The sequence below is a fragment of the Dipodomys merriami genome, unplaced genomic scaffold, assembly GCF_024711535.1.
Source record: "Dipodomys merriami isolate MVZ:Mamm:240054 unplaced genomic scaffold, mDipMer1.0.p SCAF_3, whole genome shotgun sequence".
Classification (NCBI taxonomy): Eukaryota; Metazoa; Chordata; class Mammalia; order Rodentia; family Heteromyidae; genus Dipodomys; species Dipodomys merriami.
The window spans coordinates 29,645,167-29,671,012 of NW_027204492.1; the positions used below are offsets into that span (position 1 = coordinate 29,645,167).

At 34.1% G+C, this 25,846-nt stretch overlaps 1 protein-coding gene across 6 annotated transcripts in view; it reads left to right on the forward strand.

The window, feature by feature from the left end:
• The window catches only part of Klhl13 (kelch like family member 13), a 164,661-nt gene extending 141,427 nt beyond the window's left edge, over positions 1–23,234 (forward strand). For all 6 annotated transcript variants that reach the window (XM_070039852.1, XM_070039857.1, XM_070039853.1 and 3 more), the window contains 5 exons: positions 6,967–7,099; positions 7,628–7,824; positions 10,284–11,079; positions 19,360–19,473; positions 21,661–23,234. In XM_070039852.1, coding sequence (XP_069895953.1) covers positions 6,967–7,099; positions 7,628–7,824; positions 10,284–11,079; positions 19,360–19,473; positions 21,661–22,148 — 1,728 coding nt within the window. In that variant the 3' untranslated portion in view covers positions 22,149–23,234. The remainder of the gene's footprint in view (positions 1–6,966; positions 7,100–7,627; positions 7,825–10,283; positions 11,080–19,359; positions 19,474–21,660) is intronic.
• The last annotated feature ends 2,612 nt before the right edge of the window (positions 23,235–25,846 follow it).

The following is a 25,846-nucleotide window of genomic DNA, read 5'->3' on the forward strand; positions in this document are numbered from 1 at the left end:
GATCGATGGAATCCAGTTATTTAAGAGGAGATTTCGTTGGAGATAGCTTTACAGATCAAATTTGAAATAACATTTGTAGGAGGAAGGACATACATGTGAAAAATAATGGCATAAATACAAGTACTGGAAATGGAGTAAGTGTTTTTAAATTAATGAATCCGTCTAAAGAACAATCTGATAAAATGTGTGAGAGTACACAGGGAAATAATAAAAGTTAGATTAGGGCTATATTCAAGAAGTCATTGAAAACCAGGACTTGTGAGTTAAAATAGTAATGTGAATCCATTATAAGTTTTTATACTTCAAACAGTGTTATGTAAAGAAAACAAAGTTTAATATTAATATAAACTTTTATATCCTATCTGTATATTTTTTTAACTTAAATGCATCTTTTACTTTTGTCTTTTCTGAACAAAATGAAGAACAACCTCATACAATTATAGCTGGTATTCCTTTGATCAAATGTATTTCATTTACTCAAAGATAGGAATAAGCCTATTACTTAACTTATTTAGTTATTTTATTTTATTTTTTTTGGCGGTCCTGGGGCTTGAACTCAGCTTGGGCACTGTCCCTCAGCTCTTGAGCTCAAAGCAAGCGCTCTACCACTTGAGCCACAGTGCCACTTCCGGTTTTCTAGTGGTTTATTTCCTGCCCGGGCTGGCTTTGAACCATGATCCTCAGATCTCAGCCTCCTGAGTAGCTAGGATTACAGGCTTGAGCCACCGGCGCCAGGCTAACTTCTTTAGTTCTTTAGTGTGTGTTTATAAAAATATTTTGTTGCAGTAATTTTTATTTTTTGGATGCATGTATTATCTTCTTTACTTCCTTTTCAAAATTATAGTCAACAAATCAGGTGTTTCTTTGCATGGGGCCTTGAACTCTGGGCCTGGGCGCTATCCCTCAGCTCTTCAACTCAAGGCTAGGGCTCTACCACTTGAGCCACAGCACCACTTCCGATTTTCTGAGTGGTTTATTGCAGATAAGAGTTTCAGCGACTTTCCTACCTGAGCTAGCTTTGGAACATTTTCTATGTTACCTGTTTACACGACGGCATATTTTATTTGAAAGGTACTGACTTCCAATCAAGTTTTATAATAAATTATGTGTAGCTTTCTCATTTGCATAACATTTCTGAATGTCAAGTCATTCTGTTTTGTTTTAATATGATTGTTACAAAATTTATCAAGCACAGGTAATATGTTTTAATTTTTTAGGGTAACATATTTTAGAATATCTTCCTCTATTTAGTAACATTGATGTTTTGGAACATTGGGAACCAATTTACCAAATTGACTGAGAACCACCACACGCAGCCCTGTCGTGTCAATTGAATTTAATTCAGAGAATAAAAAAAACAAATCCACATTTTAATATTCTGGAGAAAAAGAAAACAAAAAAGAAACCCAGGGAGATTTCTAGAAAAGGGGAATGGAAATACTGAAGAAACTAAAAAAAAATCATTTCACTAGGGATACAGGTGGACCCATTGCAACAATGAGATGTACAAGTCGTTATGTTGAAAAACGAACTTAACAACTTTGGTGGGGGGTGGGGAGAGGGTTGGGTGGGGGAGGGGGGAGTATGGGAAGGATGGGAAGGGGAATCAAAGAGGAAGCAAGAATGCTTGATAAGAAATGTACCCATTAGGGAGGATAGGGTGGGGGGGGGGAAGGATGGGAAGGGATGGGAAGGGGAAACAAAGGAGGAGGCTACAATGCTTGATAAGAAATGTACTCATTATCTTGCCCATGTAATTGTAACCCCTCTGTACAGTATTTTCACAATAAAAAAATAAAAATTATAACAAAAAAGAAATGTACTCGTTATCTTGCCCATGTAATTGTAACTCCTCTGTATGGTATTCTCACAATGAAAAAAAAATAAAAAGATACTGGAAGACAGACAAGTTCCTCTTAAAAAAAAAAACCAAAGCCCTGAAGAAATAGAAAAATATAGAACTGATACATGTTGAGACACAAAGAAGATATATATATATATATATATATATATATATATATATATAAATCAATAGAAGCAGTTTTAAAGACTGTTTCAAAAACTAATTGAACTCTATAAACAGTTTGCATAAAGTAGAGCTACTTAGGTGTATGGTGAACAAGCATGTGGAAATAGGCAACAATGTTGATAGAAATTTTAGAGGAATAAGTACCAATGATGGAATAAAATGACTTTACAGCAAAAGGATAGATTCTAAGTGAGGAGAGTACCATTGATAGTCTTTTTAGAGTAAAATAGGAGGAAAGATTCTAAGAGTAAAAACAAAAATAGATATTCTGAAGTTTGATGAAAAGTGTGTTTTAATGTACTTACATACACATACAAAACAACCACTTTGATACAACAATGTATTATAGAAGGAACATCTCTTTAGCCATACCTAGAATATCAGACAAAGGCATATAAACAAAATATTTAAAATCTTTCTGGAGGTCTGTGTATGTGACTCAAGTTGTAAAATGCTTGTCTAACAAATGTTGATGCCCTTGAGTACAAACCCCAGTACCATAAAAACTAAAACAAAATAAACATATAAAACATTTGAAATCTATTTAGAAAACAATCTGAATTGATAGGTCTCATTTGGATATAAGTAGCAATAATCTGGAGTAAAACTGGAAAATACAAAGTTGGATTGAGATTATTCGTGTGTATGTATGAAGATATAGGAGGTGAAATGTATAGAAAGCATGCAAGTGAAAATACTTTGCATGCAGTGAAAATAAGTTCACACTTTCACAAATGCACATACTTTGTCAAAAGTAGATAAATTAAACTTAAAACAGGATATAATCAGAATTAAAATGATTTAGGCAACTCAGTTTCTTTTCTTTTAGGACACCAGATTGTAGAAAGAAAAGGTAGGCCATTTTTATAATAGTATAAAGACACCAAATGATCAAATTTTTGAGTAAAGACTCTTGATCTTGGGTGAGCTGAGACGTCCAGATTTAGAAGACTGGGTGCCCAGCTGTATAAATTATTTTACTAGAATATAGATAAAATGAAAAATGAAACAGTTGATGATAGAGGAAGGATTAGCCATGCCTTTTTTCAAAGGGAAAAGTGAATGAAGGGATGAAGCCCATTGAGTTACTCAGTTCCAAATATAAAATAGTTTTATAGGAATATTTTAATGCCATGAGGTAAAGTAAATGCCCCTGTTTTCTGTTTTGTTTGTGGTTTAAGGAAATAACAGCTTGGAGGCAATCATTGCTTTTGAATAAGCTGTAATTGTGTGTGTGTGTGTGTGTGTGTGTGTGTGTGTGTGTGTGTGTGTGTGTGTGTGTGTGTGTGTGTGTATGTGTGTGTTTAGTGAGATTGGAGCTTTGTGCTTGTTAGGTAGGCCTCTGCCACTTGAATCATGACTCCAGGACTCTTGGATTTGGGCATTTTTGAGGTAGGGTCTCACTTAGTTTGGGACATGATTCGCCTATCTGTGCTCCTCCATGTTGCTAGGGATAGCATGGACACATCCTTTGTAGCTTGGGTGACAGGTACACCCACATGCCCCGCCATTGACAGAAATGGAATCCCATTAACTTTTATTCTTGGGATGGCCCTGAAGCACAGTCTCCTGAACTCTGCCACCCAAAGACCTTGGATTACAGGTCTAGCCCCAATTTTTTTGAAGATTACTATCTGCATTGCTTTTAGAGATTAAAATGTATTTGATGAATAAAAATGAAGGAAGATGGCATAGTGTACCTTGTCTTACTGATATCTAGAAATATTTCTTTCTGTTATTTGCCAGTACCTAACATATGATAATTCCCTAAGAAAAATCCTTCCACTTGCCAGTAGCTATCAAAACACTAAAAATAATTACTTTTCTAATCAACAACACTCCTGAGAGTATTTCACCCAAACATACTTATCTAAGTATGTATATATACAAAGAGATTTATTGGAGCCTTCTTCATAATTCAAAAGTTGAACGACAACCTAGATATTATAGTATATCCCCACTGTGGAATACTATACATCTTACAACAAGAAGAATTAAATCTTTGTACTCTCAGACAGGAGGCTGTCTAGGTTGTTCAAGTGGAGTTTAAGATGTACAATGGTAGATATAGTATCTCACTTGAGATTAACTTTAGTTTTCAGTTTATATCCTCCTATATTATTTTCTGAGACAAGGTTTCTCTATATAGCCCAGGCTGGTCTCCAACTCACAGTTCTCTTACCTCAGCCTCCCTAGTGCTAGGATTATAGGTAGGCACTAACATGTCAGGGTTGTAAATTCCAAATTTAAAATATTTCATTTTAATATATAGCATATATTGAACTTGATGTTTGAGGCAGGAAGAAAAACCAATCCTTTTTCATTTTTATTATTGGAAGAAACTCCAGAAGTATGTGTTTGAGTCCTAGTTAACTTGCAACAAAGTCAAAGTTATACGCAATGTGGTTTCATGGTTTTAAACTACTAACTTGTGCCTTTGGGGCAACAGTTGGTTTGTCATGTTCATGTCTTAATTGAACATTTAAATATGATGGATGTGCCAAAAACACTGGCTGGTTTCTCAACTGTTCAGATGAGGGTTTCCTTCTCAAGTGCTTAACCCTGACCCCAGAGTACTCATTTAGCACTTTCTGACACTCACCTACAGTTGAAATGGGATTCTGATACACTTACTGCGCATGAGATCCCATATGTGAATCTTAGAACAACCACTTCTTCCTTAAGCATGAAAATGTTTTCCCCAAGTTGGCATTTATTTTACAAAATGAGCTATTATTGTTCTTTCACTTCTACTTTTGTAAGAAGGAAAAAATATGAATTAGTGAGGATGAAGTATGTAGTGTTTGTGTTTACAAAGGAAAAGGGATATTTTTAAAGGATTTTATACTTATGAACAAAAACATGTCATTCATGCTGAACAAAAACCAACATGCTACATAATCCTGTTGTGAAGTATATTTATAATGTATGGATATTGTTCTATCTAGAGAGAAAATAGCTGGAGCAGATCATCTCTTGAAGGTTTTAGCTTTATAGATTTAAGCATTTATTTTAAAAAGTTTTTTAAAATTTATGTTTAGACAGGTTTATACATGTGTATAATCAACATTTAAAATTTTAGTGTATTATGTGCATTTAGTGCATATTATGTGCATATTTAGTACATTTTAGAGTATTATGCTTCTTACATATTAGTGTATTATGTATTAAGTATTATGTGTTCTTACATATTATTCTTACATATTAGTGTATTATACTTCTTACATCTAGATCTATGAAGTGTTATTTTAACATAGTTTCCTTTGTGGCCCTTAAAATAGGGTATAAAGTAATCCTGTATATTGGTTCTTATTGTGTTCAGTTATTATATGCTTATAAAGCAATTTGTATTTGTATTTCACTGATTTTCTAATAGCAGAAATTTCTGTCTTTGAAACTACAGTCTTGCCAAATTCTTTTTTCCCTTTAATTAAATTGTATATTGTCACCAGTTGAGTATACTTTATCAGCCAATTATAATCTTTGGCTTATTATTATTATTATTTTAGTTAAAAATAGTTTTCTTTTCAAATTGTAACTTGTGGTAAAACATAGAAAAATGTACTAAACAAGCTTGGTATAAAACAGAGTAGAATTTTCAAATAAGCTCAAGGAGAAAGCACAATGCTGAAAAGGATGGGGCAACAAGGCTAGAGGAGAAAAGATTCACACAAAACTACCTATTACAATACAGAAAAAAGTATAAAATGTTCCTATTTTGGAACTTAAGTACAAAATGACACTGGCATTGGATCATTTCACTATCTAAACCTTAGGACCTCTCAGAGGGTGGGAGAGATGGTAGAAGAACAAAAGGAATTGCGGTTTTTAAATCTCAAGTTGATCAGTCCCAATTCCAACTGTTTTTCAGCTGAAATTTGCATCTCCCTTGATAATTTTTACCCCTAAACCAAAGTTTATGCAGGCCTCAAAATATTCTGTTAGAAATTCCACAAATACCCTACACATAGGGGCTGGGACCTCTATGCTAGAATTGGAAAAATAAAAAATAAATGTACAGGCTAAATGGTGAACACATTCAGTTTTTTAAAATTGTATCCCTGTGATATATATATATGTGTGTATGTATGTATGTATGTTTGTATATATAGATCTTAGATTTTGTGTGGATTGGTATCTGTCATGTAAAAGCTATTATTTTTATTATTTTAATTGTATTTGTCATCTAAAGCATGATATTGCAAAATATGTATACATTTGTGGAATCTTACAATCAGAAATGTTTTATACTCCAAAGGAGTAACTGCTTATTTGTCATTATTTGGGGCTATCAAGGATATATGCTCAGAGCTAATCAATAGGCATCCTTCTCACCAGACCCTTGTCTGTTCTTTGACCGGTTAGAGCTAGCCTGCTAACTCTCCATTAAACTTTTTAAGCATGTAGGGACAAATTAAGTCACCAGTTGGAGCTTCCTGGGCTCCATTCAACAAAGATACAAATTTAAAACTTGAAACTAGAAAGATAACTGGTCATGCAGCAGCAATATGGTAAGTATCAGAATATTTAAAACACAATCCTTAATTCTTAGAGAGATGGTACAACCCAATTAGTAGAATGAACTCCTATTGTGCAGTTATTTTGCCTTTGCTAAATAGAAATGTACCTGGTAAAAATTTCCCCAAAATAAATTGAAAGCACTTGGCCATATAAGTGAGTTAATTATTTATGTATTTTACCTATTTATTTTTAATCTAAATTGGCCTTAATTTCATCTTTTTTCACATAATGAAATACAATATACATTGTTGAGTAGCAAGAAAGCTACTGTGCTACTGTATTCTACTGAGTAATCATTTTTCTGGCTCTGTTTTCCAAATACGGCATATAATGATATTTAAAGAGAATTTTATCACATAGGGGTTTGTGACTCCATTTTACCTTGATTAGTGGCTTAACTTCTGTTCTTGTTACAGGGCTTTGACCAGCTTCGGCTTGAAGGATTGCTTTGTGATGTCACTCTGCTGCCAGGTGATACAGATGATGCCTTCCCTGTGCATAGAGTTATGATGGCATCTGCCAGTGATTACTTCAAAGCTATGTTCACAGGTAGCTTATTTTTTTAAAAAAAATTGTGATCATATTAAAACTATATGAGACATATGTGTTTAAATATTTTCTTTGTAACATGAAATGCAGATATTTTGGTCTCTGCCATTCTAATACTTTCAAAAGTAATATTCATCAGCATATGTGACTGTGTAGCATTGCCCCATTATGGAAAATTAATGTGCCTTTTCATGCTATCTATCTTTATTTCATATCTTTTTTTTTGGTATCTGAATGGCACATTGGAGACTGTGAGTCTTAGTAATAAGATCTTTAATACATCAAAAGAAGGAAAATGACAGGAGGGTATTTTGGAAGTATTTGCATTGTATATGACCTCCATTAGTATAGAAATAAATTTCTTTAAATACTCTCTTTTAACTGTAAAATATGCAGAAATATGATTCTGGTATGAATGCTCACACTGAATAAGACTTTTTCCTTGATTTTAATGCATCTCATTAGCAGCAGAAGTGAGTTTGACCTTAATTATTCACTTTCATTTAACTGAATGTCTTTTCATTTAAGGTGGAATGAAAGAACAAGATTTAATGTGTATTAAGCTTCATGGAGTGAGCAAAGTTGGTTTAAGGAAAATTATTGATTTTATTTATACCGCAAAGCTTTCTCTTAACATGGATAACCTTCAAGACACACTGGAAGCTGCCAGCTTTCTACAAATTCTGCCAGTTCTTGACTTCTGTAAAGTATTTCTCATTTCTGGGGTAAGATGTTTTCAGATTTTTTTTCCTATGGGGGACTGATGTAGAGCTTAGGGTAGGACTCACAAAATATATTGTCTACACTCAGTTATTGCTATTAGAGTGGTGTCATGTGAGTCTGGAAGCAAGCTGAGATTAAAAGACAAGTGCATTTGAAAAACAGAATCATTTAACCAGATCCTTCAGTATAATAAAATATGGAATACAAATAGTATATGATTAAGGATATATATATATATATATATATATATTAACCTGCTTGATAATATTACATAGCTTAATTGGAATTTATTCATGTTAGTGATTTCATAAAAGTATCTTTAAGGGAATTCCATGGAAAGGTAACCTGAGTTTCTAAAAGTCTGTTAAAATAGGTTTGGTTTTTTAATTGTTGTTGTTAAAATAGGTTTGGTGGATTTTTTGTTTATTGTTTTGTCTTTAATATGGAGGTAGATCTTAAGATATAAACTTACATACAAATCTGTAAAGATATATCTTGGTTTCTTAGAAACAAATCACTCACTGAATTTTTTTTCTTTTTTTAAAAAATGTATCCTATATTGGGTTTTGAATTTAGAAACTTGGATTTGCTCAGCTTTCTTGCTCAATGCTGGCATTCTAGTACTTTCAGTATATTCTTTTGCTAGTTGTTTTGGAGATGAGTTCTCCTGGACTTTTTTTTCTAGGCTGGCTTTTGAACCACTATCTATCAGATTTCATCCTCTTTCATAACTAGAATTACAGTTTTGAGCCACTGGTACCTGTCAGTATTTGCTTTTTAATAAGCATTTGATGCATTAATTAGCAGATAATGAGCTCCTGAAGATAGTGCTTTAGTTACTTTGTAGTTTATTCCTGTCTCACAATTTTAGGGCTTTTTTGATTATGAATATTTAGGAAACACCTCCTTTTAATATTTTTTAGCATCATTCTACATTGTTTATCCTTCATCCGTTGTGTTGAGGATGTATCCATGTACTTTCATAGTTGAGGATGTAACCATGTACTTTCATAGTGGGAGTCTTCCCTGTCAGAATTCATTATCATCTTTTGAAAAATAATAATTGGTAGACTGTTCTTTCCAGGAACACATAAAATTTGACTTTTCCTTTAATTTTCTTTCATGCATTATATTTCTGTAGCTAAACCCATATGTAGTCTTTCCCTCTGTATTTTCTCTTTCTTTCTCAGAAAATAGGAAAAACATTAGCCCTGGTTGCCTTTTCTACCTAGAGGAACTGAAAAATTCATGATGCTATAAATATTTTAAAATGAAGGTCGTTTAAAAAACTACTCCTATGTACTGTTATAATTTTTAAAAATAATGATCTTTTTTTAATATCTCCCAATCCCCCTCCATATTGCAACAATCGTATGTTGAATTCAAATGTTTTGGAGGAAATAATTTTTTAATTATATTTGAAACTAAATACCTCATATAACCAAAGTATTTGAGTTTCAAATTTTAGAAAGATTCCTTTTTAATACAATTCTATTCTTTCTCTTCTATTTCTTTCTTTCTTTCTTCATTATTAGCCCTATCCCTCATTGTGTACATACTTAATCCAGAAACTTATTACTCAATTCACAACCTCTTAGGCTTAACTTCTTTAATAGTAGTATTGTTTCTTTATATCTATATAACTTTCAAGTATTCCAGTTTTAAGAACTTTTATCTTTATTTTTTATTTTTTCTTTTTTATCTTGTCCCTCCTCTCATCCTATCCTTTTCTTCTCTCAATAACATTTCTTTATAACTTATGTAATTTTAAAGTGTTTTGTTTTTAAAATTTAAATTTTTGTTTTTCCATTTTTTCTTTTTTTTTGATCTCTCTCCTATCATTTGGTCCTATCTTGAGAGTTAATTCCCACTGTTCATTGTGAGTGATCCTTTTTTTTAAAAAAAAAAAACACACATTTTATCTTGATGTGTGGATTTCCTGCATATTACATGTGTTTTGCATTTCTTAATGTATATTAGATTTGTAAACAGGCATGCTTTTTAAGATTTTTTTTTTACTTTTGGGGAGATTTATTGCAATAGAGATGGCTACATAGATAATTACAGTTAATAGTGAGTCATTTTTTCTCTCCTACCAAACCATTCTTGATTTCATTATTTCCAGGGCTGTTATTGAGCAAGTACAAAGCGGCACAGAGGTTATTGAGGTTGTTCTGATTGGCTACTAGCTATGTTGCCCTAATTATTTTGGCCATAGTGAAGGTGGGACATTGTTTCTTAGCTTAACTTCTGACTGACAGGTCATTTTTCTTAGTCACTTTCCCAGTGAATTGGTTTCTTCCTCTCTGCAGATCAGTGGGGTATTTAGATAAGAATCTTTATTTGTATATATATATATGGATATTAAGAAGTAGAATTCACTCTACCATAGAACACATTTTTGTTTGACCAAAATGTATCAAGGATGTAGTCATGTTTGAATTTGTTATTGGCTTAACAGGTCACTCTAGACAATTGCGTTGAAGTTGGAAGGATTGCCAACACCTACAATCTGACAGAAGTGGATAAATATGTTAACAGCTTTGTCTTAAAGAATTTTCCTGCATTGCTGAGCACTGGAGAGTTCTTGAAACTCCCTTTTGAGCGTCTTGCCTTTGTGCTTTCCAGTAATAGCCTTAAGCATTGCACTGAACTCGAGCTCTTTAAGGCTACCTGCCGCTGGCTTCGCCTGGAAGAGCCCCGGATGGACTTTGCTGCCAAATTAATGAAGAACATACGATTTCCACTGATGACACCACAAGAGCTCATTAATTATGTGCAAACAGTGGATTTCATGAGAACTGACAACACCTGTGTGAATTTGCTTTTGGAAGCCAGCAATTACCAAATGATGCCATATATGCAGCCCGTGATGCAGTCAGACAGGACTGCCATTCGGTCTGACACCACTCATTTGGTTACATTAGGAGGAGTGCTGAGACAGCAGCTGGTTGTCAGTAAGGAATTGCGCATGTATGATGAAAAAGCCCATGAGTGGAAATCTCTAGCCCCCATGGATGCCCCAAGATACCAGCATGGCATTGCTGTCATTGGAAACTTCCTCTATGTCGTTGGTGGACAGAGCAATTATGATACAAAAGGAAAAACGGCAGTTGATACCGTATTCAGATTTGATCCTCGATATAACAGATGGATGCAAGTTGCATCTCTAAATGAAAAGCGCACCTTCTTCCACCTAAGTGCCCTCAAAGGATATCTGTATGCAGTTGGTGGTCGAAATGCAGCTGGTGAACTGCGTAAGTATGCATATTCATATTATACATAGACACCAATTTCTTTCTTTTCCCAGACACCCCTTTGAAATCATAAAATAACCAGTTCTGTGAACTTAAAGACAAAACCATAACCATAGGTTCATTTTAAACTATTTTCTTTTAGAAAATATCACAGACAACATGTATATCTTATCTGGGCCTATGTCATTAACAAGGGTTCAAATTATATCTTGTAAATGTACTGATTGGGTGAAGTCTATTTTATTTGTGAAATATATATATATAGTTTTCATCCTGAAAGTTCATCTAGGAAGTATATTCAACTAATCTAAATTAATTCCAGGGTAATCTTGGCAGATGTTTGACTCATTTTTCACTTTTAAATTCCCACATGGTATTTAACTTAATGGGTTAAAAAAATCCCTTGCAGAGGACTCACTTTTGTTGTTTCTTCTTTCCATAGTTTGATACCTATTAGGAGCCACATAATGAGATGATATTATTTATAGATTAAGTCTATTATCCAGTGTTTATTTACTGTGCTAAAAATCTGTGACTATTAGTTTAAAAATTTACATTCTTTTATTACTATATCATTGTAAACTGATGTAGTAAGTCATTTGATGGTTGTTTTTGTCTTCCTAGTCTAAGAACAGTCATAAATATAATTTAATATGGAAATATCTGGGCTATAGGTTAATCTTAAAATTTTAATTTTATTCTCTTAGTTTAAATTTGGATAACATAATTTTTCAAAAAAGCATTTTATATTGTAATCTAGATCTGTCATCACCATTATTAGTTGGCTTTTCTTACTCTTCTTTTATTCTACTATAAAAAGAGTCTTCATAATGCCCAGTATTCCAGGCTTTATTGTGCTGGAGGTGTCTAATCCATTGCCATTATCTCTAGATTAACTCTGTGTATTTCTCAGAATATTTTCTCAAATATCCTAAGAAGTAAAAAATAATTGAATAGATTTGAGGCTATGCCTTTTTTTTAGAAGAGAGTTACTCTTAGCTGTTCTAGTTTCCTGTTTATACAGCCTTTTCTTCTTAGTTATATGATCATTTTACCAACCATCATTGTTATGATTTTTTTCCTAAAACCAGATTTTCTAGATTATTGGACTAGGTGATGTTATTATTGTCTACATAGATTTCCCAATGTATTTAATTAATCCAATTTTTAATAGTAGTTGACACATTGGTATCCTTAGTGTAAAATATTCATTTCAGATCTCCTCAGTCAACCCACACAAATTATTATCTTGTTGTTATACTATTTAAATGTACGGTTTCAGAAATATCTCAAAAGTGCAAATAGTGGTTCTGTGGTTTCTTCAAAAAGAAACAAACATAAAGGTAGTCTTTAGGAATTCACAAATTATAGATAATCAACCATGGAAGTCAGTGGTCATTTTTAAAGCTTCTTTTACAAAGGGAATAGGCTCTTCTTCCGTCATTGCTTGCTTGTCAATGATATCCTCACTATGGATTTTTAATTTTCAGTACAAAATTCCTACTCTTAAGTAGAGATCTTACCTTTTGAGAGTTATAATCATCAGGCAAAGGAGCTAGAGGCTTTCTTTTTCTTATCCATTCCCATGTTCTTTGTGTTTTCCTATGAGAAGCTAGGAAACAAGTAGATTGCTCTGCTGGGTATGTTCATCGAGTATGACTTTCAGAAACCACTCCCCTCCTTCTGACTAAAATCTTCTTTAAAAAATTTTCCACAATAAAAAAATTTATTTTATTGTAAAGATGCTGTACGTAGAGGTTACAGTTAAATGAGTAAGGAAATGAGTACATTACTTGTAGATCATTGTTACCCCTTCCCTTGTTGTCCCACTGTCCCTTCCCTCCCTCACCTCCCACATTCCTTCCCGACCTCCCCCACTCCTCCCCATCCTCAAAAATAGTCTTCTGTAATGCATGGAGGAACACACCTATAAGGGAATCTTCATAATGACCAGTATTCCAGGTTTTATTGTGCTAGAGGTGTCTAATCCATTGCCATGATCTTTGAATTAACTCTGTGTATTTCTCAGAATATTTTCACTAATATCCTTAGAAGTAAAAATAATTGAATGGATTTGAGACTAAGCCTTTTTTTAGAAGAGAGTTACTCCAAGATATTCTAGCCCTGGGGAGTCTGAGAAGGAGTTTATCGTGATCTCATGTAGGCACCTTAGCAAGACCTTGACACAAACAAAACCTTCTGTAATTCATTTTAATTGTGTTTTTAAATGAATTATTCCTAAACTCATATTAATCATTTGATTGTATTTGGGCTTACATTATCCTGGATGATGTAAGATAATGACAAAAAATTCCCTACGATTATATAGGTAATTTTTATCTTGTTTCATTAGTGGTACTAATTCTGAACTCAGGATCTTGTTCTTACTTGGCTGGCACTCTACCATGTCAGCCACTTGGCAGATTATCTTGGAGATAAATCTGTCAAACTTTTCTGCCCAGGTTACTTCCAACTGAAATCCTCTAGTCTCATAGTTCTGAGTAGCTACAGTTACAGACCTGGGGGCCACTGGCTCCAAGCTTATGTACTACATTTTTCTTTGTGCTTGTACTGGGACTTTCACTCAGTGCTTCTTACTCAATTGGCTTACTTGTTCACAGCTTGTACTCTCCTAGTTGAGGCATGTCTCCAATCCATCAATTTGCTTGTTTATTGGAGATGGAGTCTTAAGAACTTTACTGCCAGGATTGACCTCAAACCATGATCCCCAAGGCCTCAGTTTCCTGAGTAGCTAAGATTACAGGCATAAACAATCAGCATCCAACTGAAAAACTACACGAAAAATATTTTTATTACCTTTAAGTAGTTGTACAAAGGACATGCATTAAAAAGGACGTGCATTAAAAAATGCACGCCTGATGAGGTGAATCTGTCAAGATCATTATGTGTATACGTGGCCATGTCAAAATCAAGCCCTCTTGTACAACTAACTGATGGTCATAATGAAAAAGAAAACTGAAAAATGCATGCTTGATTGAAATATACACAGTGACCCTTTGTGGCAACAAAACAACTCTAATTTCAGACCAGTTTTTGATATTTCATTTCATTTGGTATCTCCTGTCATCTACAAGTAACTAAAGTTTAGTAGAAAATGATTACTTCACTTAAATTCAGCATTTAAAAATATTTTGCTACATTCTGTAATAAAAATCTTATGTTAAAATATATCAGACTCTTAAAAATATGCAATTGATTTATTAAGTGCACTTCAATTGAGAGTCTTGATTGCAGGATAGCCTTCAGGCCAAAATGAGTGAAAACCCAGAAACTTGAAGTATCAGTTTTTTCTGCCCCCTCCCCCACTCCCTTTGAACTCCTGTATTATACTCAAGTAGAAGTAAGAATTATACTTCATTTTATAATGTTCTATGTTGTTGAGATGCCCACACTTGATATAACCTTCCCTAATTTCCTCTTCTCCCAATGAGCAGTATCAGTGGGTTCTTCTGAAGTTTGTCTGTTAATAATTTTCTGTATAAATAGAAATCAGTTTGTGTCAGTTGCCTTTTCCATTCTTTCTGACTCCATTACTTTTGAAGATTGGAAAATTTAGTTCTAAGGCCACTCTTGATTATATTTCTGAATGTTCAAGCCAGAGGCTCTCTTTAATTTTTCTTCTGTTTCATGGCTTTTTTTGTTGTTGCTTTTTAAAAGGAATTCCTCTCTACACACATGCAAATATCTGTTATGACAAGTCAACATTTGCATCTTAATTGACCGTTGGCACGTTCATATGCCTATATAGACATATTAAACTGCTTGGAAAGGTTAGATGGATAAGGAAGTCATTTAACAATTTTACAGATTTGTTGGCAACAGTACATAATTTTCTATTCATATGCACAATAAATATTGCCTACATATATAGAAGAAAAAATTTTTAGTGTATTCAGTCTTTTGAAATGCTTTCACAGAGTATATTAGGGACCTAAGGAAAAGCTAAGCCCATAGACCATCAAACAAAACAAAACAAAACAAAACAAAAAGGTTACCAGAGTTTCTGTGTGCTTGGCTTATTTTTGAAATATAAATTCCTTGAATTTGTCATCTTCCCTGATACTGGTTACAATGAAAAGGTAGGAGAAACTTAGAGGAGTTGTTACTTAAGTGAAAAAAAAAACTCAGTTACTTCTGGCACCTTTCAAAAGCTATGTCATATAAGCATTCAACCTTCCACTGAAGTTTTCTACATTGAAGAATAGGGTTCTTCATATATCTTTTGCTCCAGTTAAATATAGGAAAATATTTTTTGTCAAATAAGTGTATAATAAAATTACTAAGTTTTATCAAATGTGTCTTGATGTCTTTGTCATTGAATGGATTGGTGGTTTTCTTGATTTCAAGCAGCACCTTACCATTATAAAATCCATTATCCTTCTTTGTACAAATAGTTTCCTTTAGACCAGATATCAAAGACCTAGTGAGTCCAAAATTATCTCATGAGACTGATTCTGGATCCCAGTGGGATCTTACAGAAAATGAGAACCACTGATATATGTGTGTATATATGAACAAACAACCCAATTTAGCTTTCAAACAGAAGTGACTCTAATTAATTTAATAGATTGATTATTATTAATTATTAAATTAATTTTATAGACTATGGGTCACAACACATCTGTAAAGGACCAGCAAGTATGTCTTTTTTTTTATCCTGTGGACTGTTTATTCTTTAGAGCAACTAATAAACTCTTCTGTTGTAGTAAAAAAGCTACTGTAGACAATTAATAAACAAATGAATGACCGTGTCCCAAAAAGTGTTCTTTATTACTACTGAAATTTGAAGTTCATCTGATTTTCATATGCTACAAATTAGTCCTTTGACTCTTTTCTAACCCTTTAAAAATTTAAGTCCATTTGTATTGCTATCTGTGGAGATATACAAAAACAGACAGTGGACTAGATATAGCTATGGGCTGAAGTGTGCTGACTCCTGCCCTAGATTTTCCCAGGTCTTTTTTCCTGTTCTCTTCTTTCATTGACTATGATGGAACCACCACTATGGGGCTGCAGTTTCTTGTCTTCCATCTTTCCTTATTACCCCTCCTCCCATCAGAGTTATTGCCACTAATCCATGTCTGACTAACTTCTGTCTGTGATATAAACAGGAGCAGGTGCATCTTCTTTTTAATTAGATGCATTCTATTTTCAAATTATATATTACTGAGTCTTCTGATAATAACATTGTATCTGCAAATAGAATTTGTTTTGGTGGTGTGGGGCTTGAACTCAGGGTCTGGGTACTGTCCCTGAGCTTTTGCTGAAAACTCATGATCTACCACTTTGAGCCACACTTTTACTTCGTTTTAGGTGCTTAATTGGTGATAAGAGTCTCATGGACTTTCCTGCCTTGGATTGGCTTTGAACTGGGATTCTCAGGTCTCAGCCTCCTAAGTAGCTGGGCTTACAAGTCTGAGCCACCAGTGCCTGGCTGGAAGGAGAAGAATGAAGGAGTAGAAAAGTTAAAGGAGATTATTTGGAGGAAGGCAAGTTTAGGGATGATGAGCTATTCTGTAGTTACTATGGTATTGCACTGAGACCTTCTTGCATGAGAAAATATGGACAGATTTTAATAACCCCTATTAGGAAAAAAATGCAATTAACTCACACAGACAAAGCATTGTCTTTATGTAAGAGAATATTAATGCCATAAAGCATGATTACTTATTCAACTTCTAACTTTACCACAAAAAAAGAAAACCAAGGGAAATTACATCAGAATAATTTGAGTTAGACCTAGGAAATTTCAATGTTCAAGGCAAAGTCTTGCCTTGTGAAAAGCATACAACTAGTGAAATATGCTTTTGGCTTCAAATTCATGAGAATTTGATGATGGAAATCTTTTTAAACTCTTTTTCTGTTAGGATATATGACTGTATTCCTTTCTCATATAAAAATCCTTCAATAATTTGCTAGTTATAAAAACCAATCAATATACTAAGGCTGCTTTTAAATGTAGTGAGGGAATAATGCACACCCAGTAGATTTGCTGGACAGTTAGGTGAAAGTCATGCTTAAAGCAAATAGAAATGAACATTAAATAAGACATCTCCTAACTGGGCACCAATGGCTTATGCTGTAATCCTAGTTACCCATGAGATCTGAGGATCATTCATGAGACTCATCTCCAATGAATCACCAAAAACTGCTAGAAATGGAGCTGTGGCTCATGTGGTAGATTGCATAAGCAAAAAAAGCTCAGGAACAGTGCTCAGGCCCTAAGTAAAAGCCCCAAAACAGACACACAAAATAGACCTCTCACAAAAAAAGAAATAATAAATATCTGCGTTGGCATACATGCTAAATATACTGAAAAATATCCATGTGTCAAACTGTCACATCATGTTCTATAAATATATGGAATCATTATATGTTAATTAAAATAAAATTTAAAAAAGGCATCAGTGCCTTAGTGTAAAACAATATTGGGGTATATGGAAGTTTCACTTGTTATTAATCGTGGAAATACTCCATATTTTGTGAAAGATTATTTTATAAGATCTTGCTACTTGATAGATAGGCTTAGAAGAAGTAAAGTTGGTAAAAATGTAGGCCTGAAGTAATAAAACCAGAAAAAGATTAGATCAAAAGAACAGTAGGGTTTGTCAAGATGTATCTGTGATACTAGCTGTTTAGGAGGCACAAAATTGGAAGCAAAACTGTGGTTCAAGGTCACTTCAGGAAAAAAGTTAGCAGGACACCACCTCATGAGTATGTTGACTTACACATGTAATTCCTGTTACAACAGAGACATAAATAGGAGGACTGAAGTACAGTATAGGCTGGCCTCAGGGAAAAATGTAAAACTGCAATCTCAAAATAATTACAGAAACTGCTTTGTTTAATAGTAACTGTTTGTGCAACTACTTAAAAATAAAGTAAAACATACAATAAAATAATGCCGTGGCTCAAAAGGTAGAGCACTTGTCTAGAAAGCATTAACTCAGAGTTCAGTCTCCAGTACTGCCCAAAGAACCTAAATATAGTAAACACCTTTGAAATGAATTTGAAAATGTAATTGTAAAGTTAGTAGAAAAGGAAATCAGTAGGGAGATGAAAGTGTTAAAAATATAGCTATAACTGGAGGAGAAAAATGTGCTTTGCATCAGTGAATTTAGTGAAAAACGAAATTTGCTAATAGAGCAGAAAAGTAAAATTTATTCCTCTCTTCCTCCCTAACTGCCCTTGTCTTATTCTCCTTTTTGGGTTTAATTATTATGTAGGGTATCTCATTCAGTGGTTGACTCATAAAGCCAGGTACAGAAGGGTTCATGGTTCTAGTCCTGGTTGCTCAGGAGGCTGAGATCTGAGGATCTTGGTTTGAAGCCAACCCAGGCAAACAAGTCCATAAGACTCTAATCTCCAATGAACCAGTAAAAAGCTGGAACTGGTGGTATGACTCAGACTAGTAGAATATCAACTATGAGCAAAAAAGCTGAGTAAGTTTAAGCCCCAGTACCAGCACAAAAAAAAATAAAAAAGGTTTACTCATAGCTCAGGGTTGCATTTGGCTTTAAGTAGCTAAACGGTTTTCCCATGGAGATCACACAGTAGACTTTTGCTTCATATCACTTCCTAAAATTATATCATATTGTTGAGCAAATGGGACATTGAACTTCATTTTGAGTTTGGTGCACTGTTTCATTGAGCACTGTTGGCATTCTATTGCTAAAACAAAAATGCAGGCTTGAGAAAGCAAGAAACTAGATTGGCATTTGGCAGGGTCTGCAGTAAATCATCTGAATTTTGCAAATTAGTCTCAACTTGGTGCTTTTGACTAGAGTCTTTATGGTAGCACCATTTTTTTTCCTTTTAAAGAGGGATTAAAATAAATTTAAAAATAAAGGATTGAATTTTCCATCTGTTTGGACTGTCCTTGTACTGATATTGAGGTTATAACAGATTGATTGAAAGATATTTATGTAAACAGAGGTCACTTCTCCAAAATACATTATGTTAAAGATTAAAAGGATCCTTCACCTTTCTCTCAAAACTAAAATTACAATGTAGAAGGACCATTAATTAAAGATCTTAGTTTCATATACTGTCAATCATCTGTTGTCCTTAAAGTATGCACATAGGATATTGTCAGTGTCTATTTCATGGTTTGTATATGAATATAATTATGAGCTCCCAATGCATTTCTCATACATACAAAATGTATGTTTGCAAACCTTAGATATTACTGTTTTATCTAAAAATAGATATAATTAATTGCTAAATTTGAAATTAAAACAATTTCTTTTTTCTCAACAGCTACAGTAGAATGTTATAATCCAAGGACAAATGAATGGACCTATGTTGCCAAAATGAGTGAACCTCACTATGGACATGCTGGAACTGTATATGGAGGAGTGATGTATATTTCAGGTAAGCAGTTATCACAGGAGCACAATATAGTAATGCATATTCATTATAATAAATGTATTTGTATCATAACTAAGATATTCTTTCCATGTAGGGGAAGCAATAATAATAATAACCCTGAAAATGGATAATCCAAATAAAAATGTTTGTTGACTTTCTATGGTATTTTTGGTGTGGACATTTGCATATAAATGCTTTGAGCATTCATTAAGTCTATGAGTACCAGGAAATCAACCTGCCATAAATGTATAACTTAGAAGAATAAAGAAAGCATTCAGATTCTCCAATTTGTTCCTCAGTCCTTCCACCCTGTATTCTAATAGTGTAATTCACATTTACTATTCATTTTAGCAACAATGTGCTTGTCTTATTTAAAATATTGTCATTATATGAAGAAATATGTCATTATATAACATACGGGCTCTAGTATTTCCATTAATTCATGATGTTCATTCTCACAGTAACCCATAATATGTATGTTTCCTTTTTCCTTAGCTTTATCATGGTTCCCTACTATGGTCCCTTTCCATGGATAATTCTCTACTAATTGCTGCTATTTGATACACATTTAGAGATCTTTTTTGAGGAAATTCTGAAATGGCTACAATTTATCCAGTGACTAGTAACAACTTTCATTCTCTCAGTCTTAATGTTTAAATCAAGACATCTTAATGCAATGTGATCTTGACATTTAATTTTGTTAAACGAGTTCTTATCATTTGGTCCTTATGGAAGTCTGTCTGTGACCATTTTTACCTCATTGAAAGCCTGTCATTGCCAAGCCAACAGTTGCATTATTAGAGGACAAAGGTGTAAAGGGGATGTTTGTGGTCTGATCCTCTGAATACTGCCTTTATACCATCTTATGAAATCTGTAATCATGAAGGATCAGAGAAAGGTCTGTAGTGAGTGATTGGCAGATTCCTGGTATTAAATTCTTGGCAACCACAGGATGTCTAATTCTGAAAGAGCCATCCAAGAAATCATATGCTGTAGTAGTCAATGATTTTCACAGTCTACTTGTTTTATATATGTAACTCCAGTACCAATATAATGAAGTTTCCAAATCCTCTGGGAAAAAAAATGACACCTGATCTATTTTAGTGGTATTTTAGCATAACGAGTTTTTAGTGCAGAAATGGCCATCCCAATCAAGGGTAGGATAGGAACCAAGTTTGTTTTCTAACCAAAGGTTACCCTTTTAATTTGTAGAAATTTTTGAAAGCATAGCTATATTAGTGATGTCCATTTGGCTACTTGAAAGTAAATCTTTGAGTGTTATGGCTAAAAATCATATCTCTTCAAAATCTGCTGAAGATAGTGTCTGATACTTTCATTGGACAGACTGACATATTCTACTGACGAATATATTTTGCCTGTAGAAGGCCCTGTGTTCAATCCCCAGCATCAAAAAATTACGTTTTGTAGATGATACAGACTTAATAGAGCACCAAGCAACTGCTGCACATACAAAATTCCACATAGAGCATCCCAATTCTTTTTTGTTGTGTTTTTAAAAAATTAACTTTAAATAGTTGTACAATGAGGTTTCAATTCAACAAATCAGCTTATAAGTACAGTGTATCTTGATCAATGTCACTCCTTCCATCTTTCTTCCCCATTCTGATTCTTTACTTTTTTAAACATTCATTCTGATAGCAGATGACATTATTTAATTTCACCACACCCACCCAAAATGAAAAGATTCTATATTTTCTTGTACAAGTTCAAGTTCAAAGTTCAAAGGAACTCTTTTTGACCAATATCTCACTGCATAGCCAGCCACAATCTTAATGAGATAACTAGAATAAGGAAGAAATGGACACCTGGAGTTTAGAGTACTTTGAATCAGTACTCAGTACTCAGAAGATACCCACTTAAAAGGAGTAAGTAGACAATAATCCTTTGTAGTGAAACTTATTGTCCATCTCCTAACAGTGACCAAAAAATATTATCACTCAGTAAAACTTGTTAAGTACCATGGGTTTTGATGAGAGAAGTTCTCTGAAGTAGTAGAAGTCATTTTGTAGTCTAAAACATATTATCATTCAGTAATGCCTCTTAAGTACCATGGGTTTCCATAAGAGAAGGTCACTGAAATAGTAGAAGTCATTTTGTATTCTTTAAGAAGATAAAAATATCATTTTCTTAGGATCTGTTTACTTCATGTCTATTGTTTGCCTTCTTTAGGAGGAATTACCCATGACACCTTCCAGAAGGAACTAATGTGCTTTGATCCTGATACTGACAAATGGATCCAAAAGGCACCAATGACCACAGTTCGAGGCCTGCATTGCATGTGCACAGTGGGAGAAAGGCTCTACGTCATTGGTGGCAATCACTTCAGAGGAACCAGTGATTATGACGATGTCCTAAGCTGTGAATACTATTCTCCTATCCTTGACCAGTGGACCCCAATTGCTGCCATGCTAAGAGGGCAGAGTGATGTTGGGGTTGCTGTGTTTGAAAATAAGATCTATGTGGTTGGTGGATATTCTTGGAATAACCGTTGTATGGTCGAGATAGTGCAGAAATATGATCCAGATAAAGATGAATGGCATAAGGTTTTTGATCTTCCTGAATCCCTTGGTGGTATTCGAGCTTGTACACTTACAGTTTTTCCACCTGAAGAAACCACACCATCACCTTCTCGAGAGTCCCCTCTTTCTGCACCTTAAAATCATCCTTACAACTAAGATGCTGTAGTCCTATATTTGCAATGTGTCATGAATTATCTTCTTTTCCCCCTTAAGTAGTATATATGTTAGAATTAGCCTCCAGTAATTGATGCAGATATTTGAAAAAAGACAACATTGATGTTATTTGTGCTGTTAGTTTGGCCTAGAATGTTTATAAAGTGGTAACAAAACCATCCTGGAAATATATCCCATAGAAGCTGATGTTTAACATATGAAAAAAAAGTATTGTCTATGAAATGTTTCTTCAGTGCTTTTTAACTGCTGTGTACTGGGTGTGAGGTATTTGTCATCTTACATTATAAGCCAAGTTGAAGGTGGATTATAGTAAATGTACAACTATGTTCACTAGGCTTCAAAATAAAAAAGTTTTCCTTTCATCTTTGACTATAAGATGTTGAAGGGAGGCAGCCTGCTCCAACAGGAATCAATGCACAAAAGGTTGCCAACTCGCATGAGCTACCTCCCTCTTTTCATAAAGTATTTTTGACATATCTGTCAACCCACCTGACTGTGTGGGTGCATTGAGAACATACGAAGTTTCTTAGACACACAGGAGAAATAACTGAAACTCACCAATATTACTTTTAAAAAGCATGCCCCCTTGACTTGTTAAAAAAAAGGTTTGGATTTTTTAATGTGTATACCTACATACTTTTAAACGTGTATAGGTACACACATAATTATATCAAATATGAATTTTTAAAAATAATGTCACATTAAATAAATGTCAAATTAAAAAATCTAGAAATCAGCTTCGATTAAAATGGGAATTCAGTATGCACAATACTGAATGCATATTTGAGAACTATACTCAATTTAGGTGGAAAAGGGCTAGAAATTTTGAGCAACTAAATTTGTCACGACCAAATTTTATCTTCAAGAATTGTATTCTATTTCTTCTCCTTTGCTGTTGAGGTAACTTACATATTATATGTATTCTGTATACTCTGTTCAAGAGGTTATTTAGCACAATGTACAACAGCTTCACCTGGGGAGCTGCTTTTGCTCAGTGAATTCAACTTCCATGTTTTATTTTCTTTTGTTCAATAAAAACATTTAATGTCATTTTGATCTAAAGCATCCCATTATTGTGTGATTTTATTTCGTTTTATTAAACATCTCTGTTTTGGCAAAATTTGGTTAATCAGAATGGGAAACACTGAACAGCTTGGATGAATGGATATTTGTGATTAGAAAAACTGGTTCTAACTTCACTGGTGAAAATTCACTGCTGATTGTCTTTCAGGAATTAGTTCATGATAGATGCTCATTGTCAGCTCTGCATTCTCATAGAACTCTCAGACATGCCTAAACTATAACGCCCTAATTGCCTTTCTTATCCTTTCCTGTTTTGTAAAGATGGGTATCATGCTATGTTGTCCAGAGTGGTCTGGAATTCCCCAAGGTCAAGTAGTCTTCCTGCCTCTGCCTTCCAAATATATGGAACCACATAATAAATCACTTCACTAGGATTGAGAGCAATTACATTTCTGAGGTCAGTTTTCCTGATACCTAAGATGATGCATCTTGCCTACTGAGAAAGGATTATGTAAAATGACCTCATAGGTTTGTTCTTGACCTAGGATCCTAAAGGAAAAAAAAAGTTTTTTCTAAACAATTATTTGAAATTTATGTTAGGATCCTCCTGTGATCTCTCCCACTTTCTTTTTTTATATTTTTTTGGTTTTTTTATTGTGAAAATACTGTACAGAGGGGTTACAATTACATGGGCAAGATAATGAGTACATTTCTTATCATGCATTGTAGCCTCCTCCTTTGTTTCTCCTTCCCAACCCATCTTCCCCCTGCCCCCAACCCAACCCTCCTCCCCTCCCAACCCTCCTCCCCCCCACCAAAGTTGTACGTCTCATTGTTGCAATGGGTCCACCTGTATTCCTATTTAAATGATTTGCTTTTTCCCTTCCCCTTCACAAATTGTAACAACATCAAATACAGTGAAAGCAGGGGTTATACCGTGGAGGAGGAGCATACAATGCAACAAAGAAATCATCTTATAAATGTCTTAGAAACAATTGCATGGGGAAAAAAACATTTGAATACATATCTTAGGATTCATTTCCCTAACATCAACTTACCTGACCTTTTCTGCTTGACTCAGACATATACTTGTTATTGCAAATAAGGGAAACCATGGGACTATGTTTCTTTGGGCCTGGCTTATTTCACTTAATATAATTTTTTCCAAGTCTTTCCATTTCCTAACAAATGGGGCAATGTCATTCTTTCTGATGGAGGCATAGAATTCCATTGTGTCTATATACCACATTTTCTTGATCCATTCATCTACTGAGGGACATCTGGGCTGGTGGTTCCATATCTTAACTATGGTAAAAAAAAAAAAAGGCTGCAATAAACATAGTCGTGCTGGTAGCTTTAGTGTGGTCTTCTTTGTGAACATTTGGGTAAATGCCCAAAAGTGGGATTGCTGGGTCATAGGGGAGGTCTATGTGGAGTCTTTTGAGGAACCTCCATACTACTTTCCAAAGTGGTTGAACAAGTTTACATTCCCACCAACAATGCAGTAAGATATCTCTCACTTCTGCGCAAAATTTTGAAACTTGAACCAATCATTTAGGGCTATTCCAAAACCACTAGAGGGTCATTACATTTCTTCACCAATGGATCAATGGCACAATAGATATTACCACCTCTGTCTTGAGTTAAGCAGAATTAAAGAAAGCTTTATCTGTCCTATCTGAATTTTGGAAGTACTTGGTATGGATGAGAGAGATCTCCATGGGCAAGGATGTTCACATACAAGTACAACTGCTTCAGTGATTTGAGTTTTCTACATATAAAGCAGAGCATATTTAACAATTTGTATCTATCTACCACTTGGCTGAAAATGGAAGATGTATAGAGCATGCTAATAAGACAGAAACAGTCCAAGGTGGATATTTCTAGTCAGGTAGCTGTACTCCAAGCCATCCTGTGGCCTCTCCTCTTTACAGCTACAGAATCCTTTCCCATTAACAGAAGAAAAATGAAGTATTGCAAATGTGAGCGATGTAGTGGGCAAGCTTGAAAGGGATATACATCACTTCTACCCATATTCTGCTGGCCAACATTCAAGTCTTGTGGCTACATCTAAACACAAAAGGAAGTAAAAAATAGCGGCTGTGTGCCCTGAATGAAGTGGAAGTAGGGTTACTAATCTGTGTGCACTCTGCCACAGGGAATAATACAAAGCATATTCAGTTTGGTTTGACAGCTTACCTTTTCTGCTTCCATGCCATATGTTATTTAGATGCAATTAATTTCACACTTTACTGTAAACGCTATTATTAAACAATTCTAACAGCTGGGAAATCATTACACATTTTATTTAATTGTGAATTAATCATTTTTCTTTATGAAAAATACCTGATAATCATTTGTTGGCTTTATCAGTATACTTTACATTTTTCTTTCTTAGGATTTTAATTTGACTTCAAAAAGGATGTCTAGAATCCATGAAACCTGAAAAGGTTTATGAATGCCCTCCTTGGGCAAGGAGGCTTGCATGTGAAAGATTAAAGAATTTACTTTAAAGAATTAAAGGTTAAAGAATTTAGCAGCATTCATCTGATGACCATTATTTTCTATTAAAAGTGAAAATATGATCTGAAACATTATCATCTCTAATGTTAATGATTTATATATATATATATGTATGT